Source organism: Brassica napus, chromosome C2 (genome assembly GCF_020379485.1).
Source record: "Brassica napus cultivar Da-Ae chromosome C2, Da-Ae, whole genome shotgun sequence".
Classification (NCBI taxonomy): Eukaryota; Viridiplantae; Streptophyta; class Magnoliopsida; order Brassicales; family Brassicaceae; genus Brassica; species Brassica napus.
The window spans coordinates 56,133,222-56,146,598 of record NC_063445.1 but is presented as its reverse complement, the minus strand read 5'-3'; the positions used below and the strand labels follow the sequence as shown (position 1 = coordinate 56,146,598).

The window sequence follows — 13,377 nt, the reverse complement described above, 5'->3', positions numbered from 1 at the left end:
GTTGCAAAATTAAAGATGTACACGAGATAACCCAACATTGAATAAAAATAACTTTCAAATCTTTCTTCTATGTTTTATTTTTTCTGCTGTGTTATAGATTGGAAAAAAACTACATGGATCAGTAGAATCAAAAAGAAAAGAGCATGAACAATGGAACCCAATCCATAAGGAAGACTCCAGACAACTCTTGCTTTTCATGCTCCCTCTTACAACAATATGAAAGACTACTCATCCATTCAGGACTCGTAGAGTTATAGGTCTTCCTTCTATATCAATTTTCAGACAAATCTCAAGTATATTTCGAAGTTCATAAGATTCTCAATCTATCTCATTCGTAAAAACAATATAATAGAATAAATTGGACTGCATACAAAACAATCTTTTTTATAAAAAGAAGATGGTAGCATGAGTGAAAACCCGATATCCCAAGAAAGGAAGCTATTGAATTCGGTTCATATATAGCACGAGTGGTGCAAAACACTTCTTGTAGTATATATGTGTGTGTGTGTGTGTGTACATAATATATGTACATTTGTTAAGAAAAAGTGGTGCAGGACAGTTCTTGTATATATGTGTAGAAGAGTGGTGCAAAACAGTTCCTGTATATACATGTACATTTGGAAAATTGGATATCGTTTTTAGGCACCCGCTATCAGATTTTTTTCGGCATTTTCACTCAATCTAAATAAACTTTGATTAAACAATATGATTTCTTTACATATTTCCTAAAAATGAATTGCAGTTTCATGAAAGAGTGACCTTTAAGGACTTCCATGGATGAGAGACACATCTCTCATCTTTCATCGATAGTGTTTGGTGGTCCAGTGAATATGCATGCGGTGCAGGTACTCCACAAATTTCATTAAGTTTTCCACTTTTTAAAAAAGTTAATTTATCTGACCAAAATCAAAATTCAAGTGGGGAGATCATGATCTCCTGCTGGCATAAAATGCCCAACAACAAAAAATGAAACAAAACGTTTTTAACATATTTTTAGTCATGTGGTTGGTATATAAATATTCGAATATACCAAACACGCTTTACAAATAACGAAATTGCAATATGTAAAACCAAAGAGAAACTTGTGTTCAAGAAGGAAACTTTAATCTTATTTCGCTTAACCTTTTGTTACAAAACGTCACTCTCCTTTTATACTCAAAAGACAATCTTATCTCTAAGGATGTGTCAGCACATGACAGCTAAGGGAGTGAGACAAGCGAATCTATTGAACGTTGGAAGAGCGTGAGCTGGTCCTGTCGTACGTCCGTTGCACCTTCGTTGAACGTTGAACGCAGTTGCAGATGAGACAGAGGACTGATGACTAGACTGCTTCACAATGGGCTCTTCAGTCTTATTGGACTTCGTCAGAACTGTCTTAGGCTCTGATGCAAGCCCACAAGAATCTGAACTATCAGACTTCAAGGTTTCAAGTTCTCTTTGGCTTATACACCCCCTCAAACTTGGAGTAGAAGAAACTGATACCCCAAGTTTGTCGCGAAGATGAAAGAATGCAGCCTGACCCAATGGTTTTGTAAAGATATCTGCCAACTGAAGAGCAGCAGGAATGTGTTTTACTTCCAGTGTTTTCAAGGCAACTCTCTCCCTGACATAATGATAATCCACATCGAAGTGTTTCGTGCGTCTGTGAAACATAGGGTTTGCAGTCAGACAGACAGCAGAGAGGTTATCACACAACAGGAGAGGTGTGCGTTGTTGTTGTAGACCCATTGCCTTGAGAAGTCCCTGCAACCAAACAATTTCTGAAGCCGCAATAGACATAGTTCTGTATTCGGCTTCAGTGGACGACTTGGAGACAGTCTCATGACGCTTTGCGGACCAGGAAATGACGTTTGAGCCAAGCATTGTGCAGAAACCACCAGTAGAACGCCTAGTGTCTTTGCACCCTGCCCAATCGCTATCACTATAGCATAGCAGCGTTGAACTTGTGTCTGCAGCTATGCCTATACCCATGTCATAAGTTCCTTTGACATACCGCAGAATGCGTTTCAACAAGGTAAAATCAGACTGAGTTGGTGTGTGCATTCTTTGACATATATAGTTTACTGAAAACTGCAGGTCAGGTCGAGTTAACGTCAAGTACTGAAGCTTGCCTGCTATCTTTCTGAAATGAGACGGATCCGGGTAGAGAACATCGTGACCAGAGACCTTTTCAAGCTTCTGCGGTAACGGTGTTGCCATAGGAGAGCAATCTGCCATCCCTGCCGTTATGAGAAGATCCTTTGCATATTTAGCTTGATTTAAGAACAAGCCTGACGAGTTATGATGAACTTGTATGCCAAGAAAGTAATGTATATCGCCCATGTCCTTCATGCGGAATTCTTTGTTAAGACTTTCAAGCAACTTACTGATCAAAGCATTGTTGTTGCCTGTTAGTATCATGTCGTCAACATACAAGAGAAGGTAGACGACGTCAGAGCCCTGATGATATACAAACAGTGAAGGATCCGGGAAACTGCAGACAAAGCCAAAGCTCAGCAGAAACGAGCTAAATTTGTCGAACCAAGCACGTGGTGCTTGTTTCAAACCGTAAATGGCCTTCTTCAACTTGCAAACATAGTCTGGCTTGTCTGGATCCTCAAACCCTGGTGGTTGAGTCATGTAAACAACTTCCTTCAGATCACCATGTAAGAAAGCATTTTGTACATCAAGTTGCCTTATTCTCCACTTCTTTGTGACAGCAACGTGTAGAACTGTTCTGATTGTGGCAGTTCGAACTACTGGACTGAAGGTCTCTATGTAGTCAATCCCTTCTTCTTGTTCATTTCCTCTTGCAACAAGTCTTGATTTTCGTTTCAGTAGTGTGCCATCAGCATTCAACTTCACCTTATGCACCCATCCGCAGCTTACAGGATTTTGATTATCTTCAGGTGGTACCAAGTCCCAAGTTTCTGTTTCATGCATAGTTCCTATCTCAGAACCCATAGCTGCATTCCAAAGAGGATCTCTGAGAGCTGCTTTAACTGATTTGGGCTCTGCATACTCAGACTTTGTTGTGAAATAAGCGTATTTGGGATTTGGCTTCACTATTCCAGACTTTGCTCTTGTAGTCATGGTGTGAGTTGACTGAGAACCAATGGGTACATTCTGTTCTTCAGAGGATGAACTGGAGGCTTCAGCGTCTGAGTTGTTTCCATCATTAACTGAAGGTGCAGGCGAGTGTAGCTCTGCTGTAGGAGCCTTCGTCAGAACTGTCTTAGGCTCTGCTGCAAGCCCACAAGAATCTGAACTATCAGACTTCAAGGTTTCAAGTTCTCTTTGGCTTATACAATAAACCCCAGTTTATTTCAGATTCATTTGAAATGACCTTGTAGAATTTGAGGTGTAATTTACTCCAAAGCAAACTAAAACACATCCAATTTTAAGCAAAGCAAATCAAAACCCTGATAAGCTAACGTTATATCATTTAGGTTGTGGTTTTTATTGATGATCGTGTGTTGATGTGCAAGCATTTAACAAATCGTTTTTGAATTATTGATTCTCCACAAAATATCGTCGCTTTGTTGTTTACAAATTATTTGGTTTTGAAAAAAATCAAATATTCAGATCTACAGTACTAAATATATAGAATAAGGAAAAGGGACGATAACTAGAACGACATTGATAACATGCTGGTGATAGATAAGTTCAAGAAAAAAACATGCCGGTGATAGATATAATTGAAGATTCTCTTTCAACGGTTGCGATTTCTCCAAAAAAAGTTTGAAAGCGGAGGCTAAACTTGGCCATATCCGTGTTGGTGTCCAGAAATAAAGTGACTTAGTTTTGCATAGCATATGTATTGAACATGAAACGTGTTAACGCCCAAACCTTTCTCCTTACCACTTGACCACAAGATTCCAGACAGCAAGGTTAAATGCCAATTGAAAAATACATATATGTTTCTTTTCGATTTTTAGATATATGTTTTTAGTTGAAAACATTATATATATATATATATATATACTGAACCAAGTTGATTATATTTTGATGATTAAAATTGTCAATTTTAAGAGTTTTATATGCATTTGAAAAAAAAAGAGAAAAATAGACATTATTTGTTTCCTTTAAACATATTGGTTTTAACTAATACATCAAATTTTGTTAACTTTTTGTATGTGAAACTGAAATACTGATTTTTATGTGGCATGGCATGTATTGGCAATACTTATAAATAGGATAAAATTTTGAAAGGTTCTTTTCAAGTTTTATGATACTTTCTAGTAACATGCTATTCATTAACATGACACATAGTTTATACAAAAAAAATTGTATTTAAAACAAAGCTTAATTATGATTTTACCATTCTCTTATATATGATGTCCATAATTATGATACATAGCTTAATAACTATATATATATATAACTATATAAAAAATCCACCAAATTTCTCGTCCAAGTTATCTTCCAGTAAGACCTCAAAAGATTTATGGTGTACCCCGTTAACTATCTAAACGCCCATCAATTGTAGGTCAAACTTCACATCTCCTATAAGACCGCAGGGTCCCTTACGTGTCTTGTACGAGAGTGTGTACTACCTGTACTTGACCAACAAAAATAATAGTACAGACAAGTAGACAACAGATCCTTATATCTCAATAAAAAGGATAGAGAGAAACAAGATACTGTACTTTAGAAGTCCATATTAGGGTTAGATTATTATAACTTGGGTTTGGCCGTCACGATTCACACCTTCTTAATCAGATAAATGCAACATACATTACAGGCCCATGAATATTCCAAGAATCCTGATAGGTCATAATTTTTCATGTAAAAGATAATTTGAATGAGAACTCATTTTCCACCACAAATGGCATCAGTGTCTTTAGCCACCGTTCCATATATGGGCTATGCCATCTTTTTGACGCACGAAAGTTGAATTAAATAAATTTACAGATCTTAAATCAATGAGAAAAAGAAGCAGAAAATGAATTTCTTTCAGAAGTGTTTATTAACTCTGATAGCATTTATTCCCAATTGTTACAAATCGAAAATATTATTTCATTTTATTCCCATAATATGAAATGTACTCATGTGTTACAACATTGCAACCCGCTTCCCTAGTTCATGGCAATCTATTTTTTTTTGTCTCCCAAGCCAAAACACACAAAAAATACCAAAACATGGCATGGCTTCCGAATGGACAATACCAAAACTTGTCACAGAGAGTTAAAGATGGAACTTCATGTTTCTTGGCTTCCAAGATTCCTCTAGGTCTTCCTCTATTCTATTATGGGCGATTGCTAAACTCATTTTAATACTTTTGTCTACATTGTTCTACTAGTTATATATATATATATACCATACGTAGATGAAGATGGTGTTAGTAACAACGAAAACACGGATCTAGTGTTCAAGAGGACAAAGAGGAAGATAAAGAGTAAGAAAAAGAGGTCAGATAGGAAACTTGGTCTAAGCCCACCAGGGACACGCCATCATCTTCATCTAAGAAGCACGGTGCTGCTCCAATCTATTTATGTCTTAAGCAAATCTTAAAATATGCCTCTTCCTCATAATTGTTATCCTATTTCATAGTAATATAAAACATAGGTTTTCAAAATTAGATTTATGAAGTTAACAATATAAAAATAATAGATTTTTATTTTGAATATTTGACTGCAGTTAATTCATTGATCACTACAAACTGAAAATCTTTGGTTAATTTTTGTTCTAGTTAAAATAATAATGATGAATCCATAGCGATAAAGAATATTAGAAGAGTAAAAAAAATCTACTAAAACAAAAAAAAAATGAACTTTTATATTTTCTGCGTTGTTTAGAATTTTAAAAATATGATTTTACTAAGTTTATTAGTTATTATAAAGTTTACAGGCTTTAAAAATAAAAATAATTTGATAATTTTCTCACTTAACAATTTTGTTGATAAAAATCCTAAAAATACTAAAATTATAAATACTACTCTTAATTTTCTATATAAATTGTGATTAGATACAAGCAATAAAGAATTTAGTATGAAAAATTAATTTAACTTCTTTTTTGGCGGCTATGAAAATTTAATTAAAAATGCCTTTTCATATTGGATTGCCTTTATCGGTGGTTTGAGTGGCTTATGCTCTAGGCCGTCCTTGAAGAAGCAGCAGCGTTTCTCCAGCACCGGTGTCTCAGAACCGGCGGTTGTGCTGGCCGCAGCCACCAGAACAAGATCAGCACGATAAGAGTACATGCCAAGAAACTGAAGATGTCCCTTGTGATGTTCTTGATCAGGTAATGCCTTTAAGATGTTTTAGTTGCAAACATGTTAATTTGTTTTTTAATTTCATCTGTTGTAGAAGAAGGAAGACGAAGAACTTGATGTTTCTGATAAATCTAGCGGCTCTAAACATTCAGGTCAAGGAAGGGGATAGTTCGCATTTCCCATGTGAGTTGAAACAGCAACAAAAGGGTTAGTGGTCAGTTTTGATTAATTTCTCTTGTTTGGAAACTAGGATTTATAGATTGATAATTTTGCGATTGGAAGTTGAGTTGATGGGGAACTAAGGAGCCCTGTCCAGATGCCTAAATCAGATGACCTATCACCCAAGAATCAAAAGCCGATTGCGTTAGGGTTCCAGTGCTGTAGATTCTGAAAACGTCAACACTTTAGGGTTACTCTGTTTCAGAGTAAAAGAAACACTCTCAACGGACATAATCTACAATGTGGATATAGACAAGAAGTGAAAAGAAGAACCGATTTCTTCATGTCTTAATGGTTTAAAAAAAAAAAAAAAAAAGTTTCTTGATGACTTGAGCTAAAAGTTGAACGTATTTTAGAGCCAAAGATAATAAGGTAACAGCTTCAACTTATACTCTTGCTTCTTACTATTTCTCTCATTTCTGTTTCTAAAGTCTTCCTAAGTTTGATTGGACCAACAGGGAAAACAATGAGATTTTCTCAAATCATGATTCGAAATCCTGTTGAAAAGAATCAACCAAAGCTTCCAAAATATCAGTCCTCCAAAATCAGAACTAATTATCGAAACAACATTTTAACCCGAATTTGGAAATCTAACTAAAGTCTTGCATCTTTTGCCCCCACGTATCAATCAATCATATGCTAAACGTTATAGGAGATGAAAAAAAAAACCACAAGGACAAGAAGTAAGACCTTAAACACAAGTACAAGAAGTAAGACCTCCTACTCTTCTCATCATGAACTCCTTGGAAGGCGTTTTGGTGTAGTTTTAACGAACATCACGGCCTACGAGCTATAATTCCCATCTTACTCCAAAACGCTCTTGTTTCAATAACCAAATGCAATACTGCAATGCCTTAAACCCACGTATAACGATGGCTCGGTGGTGAAGAAAAAAATGTAATATTATACTACATTTTTCAATAACTAAATGTTAGTATAGTACTAACAATTAAATTAGAATGTATATGTAACACTCCCATCCTCCGGTTATACCGAATTCACACCATCAACTTTATATTTTTTTTCTTGATGTTACAATCCCATAATAGAGAAACTGAATCAATCGGCATTTTTTATTTTGATAGATGTGGATGTATTTTTTTTCCCTTAAATTAAACTAAAACTTATCGGATCTATATTTATAATCTCCTCAGCCAAAAGATCATAGCAAGTATGAAGATCGGCTCGTTCCACAACGAGAAAGATGTAAATGCAAAATGCAACGCAATATAGTAAGACAGAAGATAATCAAGAGACCGTGGATATTCAGCAAACACCTTTTGCTATATTAAAAATTAATATAAATTACAATTTTTTTTATCAGTTTTATACGACTTATTAACACACTGACAATCGTTACTGAAAAATTCATAAGTTACCCAACTTCTGTCTTTCTGTCGTCTGTTACGTCAGCATCTGACACAAAACGACACCAAAAACTCCTCCAAAGAATTTTCACCCTTCCTCTATAATAATCAGCTTCTTTCGAAATTGGGAAAAATCAACTCAAAATGTGAGGGAAGCACGAAGCATAACAAGAGTCTTGTCGATTCCTCATCGACACCTTGTTATTTTATAGTGATCTCACACGTTCCTAAAATCTTTGTCCGAGAAACCATGGATATGGACAACTTCCATATTAATAAGTATAACTTTCTTTTATGAAATTATACTTATTCCCTTTCTCCAAAGCATAAACTTGATCCCCAAGTTTATTTACTTGCCTTATCTCCACAGTATAAACTTGCTCCTCAAGTTTAACCTACTCCAGTTCAGCATTTTGCATCCACGTGGTCCATACCACTCTGCATGCTTCTTGGAACATTGTTTGATGCCACCTTGCCTCAAGGCATAAACCACATTTATCTTTCTTCATCTCAGTATCTTGTATCTGCATGGTAACCCACCACTCCGCATGCATTATATAATAACGACTAATGAGCATCATTGATTTCGTCGCAAATTTCGTCAAGGCAGACCATTGACATCTACAAACTTCGGCTTGCATCTTCAAAAGAGTGTGAAAATGGACAAGAGTTGCGTGGTATGATGGGTCAAATCTTCTGTGTCACGAAGATTTGTGTAGGGTTGGAACATTCACATAGTGATAAAAAATTGTAGTATTAGACTATAATGTCCAAAAAAACATTCGGAGTTCGAAGATCTTTTAAACAAGTTGATCGATGAAAATTACAATAGACATCATGAAACTATTAACAAAATGATTAGTGAACATGACGGAGTCATACACCAACCACACAGACAATCTCAAACTCTCCCAACCGCCCAACCAAACCTTCCTGTGTGTGATTTGTATGAGATTCTATTAACTTATGCACATGCCTTATTGGACCTACTCTCCCTCAAGTGTTTCCCTACATACCACCTAATATGGACCCCTTATCATCATCACCATTGATTTGCGCTGACACCATTCAGATCACACGGCGTATACATGCGTTTAAGAGTTTTCACTTATCTAATGGCCCACGTTGTGTTTTTAACTTAAACACAGAAGATCCTTACTCTAGATCTTTGGAGTCTTTCTTCTACGAGCAACGAATGGGAGTTGGAGAAAACGACAAGCCGACCATTGATTAAAGTACGTCAGCCATCAACGTTAAGACACGTGAAGTGGGACCTGGTCCTAGCCACGTGGAATGCAAGTAGCGCATGAGATTAGGACACTAACACGTAGGTCCCATGCGCAATCAACCGTAGTTTATTGGCTTTAACCACGCGACGGCACGACTCTCTCGTTCTTCCGTACAAATTCCCCGAAACTTTCTATTCGCCATTGAAGAAAAAAATATCCAAAACTGAGATTTTTCGAGCAGTTTTTAATTAATAGTTTACTATAAATGAATTAGTGTTTAATACTACGAAGGTAATTCATGGAGTTTTCGTATTTCAGTTACATAGTGTAAGCTGTGATGTGGAACATATAGTTAGTTGCTTGCTTTTATTCGACTCTAAAACTCGATATTATGAGTTTTCGAAGATAACATCTAATAAGACATCGAGTTTCCATATTGTTTATTCACGATTTATCACAGGTTAAGGAAGAGCTAACATATCTACTCTATGAAGCTGATCAGTGATCACACTCTTTAACGACACACTTTAATTAAACAAAAGTATACAAATAATCAAAGAAGCAGAAGACAATGTCTCGTATGACCAATCAACATACAAATTTACTAGACACATCATTAGAGAGAAAAAATCCAAAAAAATTAAAATCTGATCAAATATAAAACGATATGTAAACCGAAGCCAAATTAAAACCATTCCACATAAATTTGCACTCTTAGGGTATTACAACAAACTAAGAAACAAGAGGTAAATTTTATACTTATGAATAATTCACAAAAGTCATATATTTATATAATTAAATCCCAAATTTAACCCCATAAAAATAAAAAAAAACTTCATCAAACCTTACCTTATGTGTATATTTTGGGTTAAGAAGAAGAATAAGCTGTGAGAATTAAGGAAGATGGAGACCATTCTGATCATCTTGGTGGTCAGACGACGACGTCCATTGACTTTGACTCCAGTATGAATGATCAACGGTACTCGTTAGATCAAAGAGTGTTTGATCATCTCCTCCGCCACTTCCCCAATTCAACGATTCAAATCCCATATTAGGATCAACCTGAGCCGTTCGATCCCCAAACTGCTGCTGTACAGTATTACCTGCAAACTTTAGATGATCACCTATACACTGTTGATTTACGGAACTACCCCCGTATTCAAATGGAGTCGTTTCAATCGTTGACGCCGCGGCAAAACCGTTGGTCTCGGAGAAAACTCCACCGTCCAATGAGCCCTGTCCGAACAACGTCGACCATACGACACCGTTTCCGTACTGTTTGATATTATTAGGCATATCCGTGCCCATAAACCCCGAGGAAGCAACCTTCACGGCGGCCGCGGTGGTAGTGGAGTTAGAGGCGGTAAGAGAAGAGCTCTCGCTGCTACTTGATTTCTCCTCAACGTCTTGAGTCGTTGGTTTGTCGGCGGAGGACGGAGGCTGATCCTGCTTAGGCTTGGAACGTTTGGCTTTCCGGCAACCCCCTCCGACGGGGACGTTACGGAGGACGCCGCCTTTGGTCCAGTAACGACGGCAGTTCTTGCAAAAGTGTCGAGGCTGAGAGAGATTGTAGTTGTTGTAGTAACAAAACTTTGTGTTAAGAGAATTACAACGAGGACACTTGAGATGATGGTTAAGAATATTGTTCTGATGAGCTCTCATCCTCCGATCGCCACCTCCTCCCCCACCGTAAAATCTCCCTGTGCTTCCTCCTCCTCCGCCTCCGGTCATAGAGTAATCATGAATATCTTGCATTTTCAAGTGAGAGGATAAATTCTTTTTCTTCTATAATCAGTTTTTTTTTTAACTTATTTTCTTGTTTAAGGAGAGATATAGAGAGGGAAGTAAGCATGGGAAAGGCTTCTGAAACTCTGACACACCATATCTTTCATATGTCTGAACTCTTTTCAAATTTCTGTTCAAATTTCTATTTTACCCCTCTGATATTTTGTATTTTACAAACTCTTCATGACTGTATTCATAAGTTAGTTTTGAGTCCAAAAAATTGGCCCCATAAAATAACATTTATATTATTAATCTCTTGGACTGATATATTTCGGTTTTGTTTTCTTATTTGTTCATAAGAGTCGCATCAAAGGTCCAATGATTGATAAATTAGTGCTTGTACATCTATTATTTTCACATCAAATCTCAAATTTTCAACAGAATATTAATGAGGTTTTGGGATATATGTATATTTTCTTGAAATGTTCAGTTGTACAAATTAGTTTTCCAACTACGACATATTGTAAGTTGAATAGTTTACTACGCTTTCGTATGATACAAATTACATTGTTTTTCTGTTTGAGAACTATGAGAGCATCTCCAAAAGACACTCTATAACTTCAAGTATAAAGTTTTTTGCTCTTCAAAAAGGAACTTCAAAATTTCAAATTTAAAGTTTCATATTTTTATTTGCATTTTGGTTCCTACAATCACACATCACTTTTATGTTCCATAAATGTTTTCTTGTTTATTGTTTTAATCCTTAAAAAAAATTATATCTCATAAATATTTTAAATTTTGTTAACAAAATTTAAATTTTACACATAAAATTAAATAAAACTTTAAAATAAGATTTAAAATATTTCAACTAGGAAAACAATAATATACAAAAGATACTTAACAAAAATTATTTTTAAAAATTACATGAATACATAACTATTACAAAAATTTAAATATTACAACAACACTAGAAGTTAGGTAAGTTTGATTCAGAATCTTCAAAATTTTCAAATATTGTCCAAATTTTTTTTGTGTAACTGAAGATGGTGGTTGTTGTTGTTGTTTTTGATGTCTTTTTCGTATAATTCTTTCTTGTTCATATCGAATATATTCATGAGTATTAATATCATAGTCTTTTAGCAATATTTTATGTTTCTCTTTTACTTTCTTGTTCTGATCTGATATATTTACAAGTATCAATATCACCCGATTTCAACAAAGTAAAAATGAAGAGAGTCATTTTTACTTCGAAATGCACTAATAGATCATATATACATTACAAAAATCATTTATTGAATAATATGGTATTTTGTTTGAAGTTTAATATTAATTAAGTTATTTTTATTTAAAATTTTATATTTTAATAGAATATTTCATTAATTAATATTTTTGTGATATGTTTATATATGTGCTAGTTATTTACAATTTTTTTTTATGAATTCAAATTAGTTATGACAAATATAAAAACTATATTATAAAATATAAATAGTTTTGAAGTTGAGTTTGAAGTTTTGCTTTTGGAGAATAATATCTTTAAACTTCAAATATAGAGTCTTGAAAATTTCAAAATAGAGTTTCTTTTTGGAAATGCTCTGAACAACAAACTACATTGATTTTTTTAATACTTATATATTTATTCAGCCTGTAACTCAGGAATTCAGAACCGATAAAAATTTGATTTAAATAAAATTTTCTAAATAATTCTTTTACATTTCTAGTTTCGTTTACCTTTTAATTCCGGCACATTCCACTAATCAATTTGTCTTTAGAAAACAATTGTTATTCTCAACCTTAGACGGGATTCTTTCCCTAGTAACAACTACATTGTTACTAGATCTTTTTTTTTTGTTATGGAGAAGATATGACCTGTGAGAGGTTAATACCTTACAACGAACGTAATGAGATAGTACTGTATTTCAGCAAACGATTATAAATAAATGATCAATTATCTTTCTTGAAATATTTAGAAACAGTGCAAAACAGTAAAATTTTAATTATATACTCCCTCTGTTCTTTAAAGTTACATATTCTAGAGAAAAAAATTTGTTTCAAAAGATCCATTTTTTACATTTTCAATATATATTTTATTAACTAATTGTAAATTTCAAAAAACTTAGTTGCATTAGTTGAATTTTTATTGGCTTAAAATTATGAAAAAAATAAACACAAAAAAATATGTAAATTTAATGTGTTTTCTTAAAATGTGTGAAAAATCTAGAATATGTAACTTTAAGGAACAGAGGGAGTACTAATTAATGTGTAATCTCAGGTGCAATGTTTCTCTTTATTTTTAAATCGATACTAGATCTTGATCCACGCAACCGCACAGGTTTTTGTTTTCATTTTTTTATATAAATATTTTGTTTTCAATTCTAAATTGGTATATATTATAATATATGTGTCATCAATTTTTAAAACATAATAAGTTTACAGTATATTTTTTTCATCAAATAGATTGTTTTAAACTTTCACATGTATTTGTATCTTCTTCTATATATATATATATATATATATATATATTCAGATTATTTTTTCATTATTAAACTCGTAAATATATATATATAAAGATTAGTAAAATATTGTTTTATTGTCATATTCAAAGATATTTTAACATTTCACAAATTTAGAAATTTTTTTTTTTAAA

General features: G+C 34.1%; 1 protein-coding gene across 1 annotated transcript; it reads right to left on the bottom strand.

Annotated features, from left to right (window-relative positions):
* Positions 1 to 9,510: 9,510 nt before the first annotated feature.
* LOC106404690 (dof zinc finger protein DOF5.4-like) lies at positions 9,511 to 10,880 on the bottom strand. The gene has a single exon (XM_013845386.3). It carries the CDS (start codon positions 10,761 to 10,763, stop codon positions 9,903 to 9,905), a length of 861 nt encoding a protein of 286 aa, XP_013700840.3. The 5' UTR covers positions 10,764 to 10,880; the 3' UTR covers positions 9,511 to 9,902.
* Positions 10,881 to 13,377: the final 2,497 nt, after the last annotated feature.

Excerpts from the sequence above, each read along its gene's own strand:
- LOC106404690 (XM_013845386.3), bottom strand. The coding sequence starts at position 10,763 with ATGCAAGATATTCATGATTACTCTATGACCGGAGGCGGAGGAGGAGGA.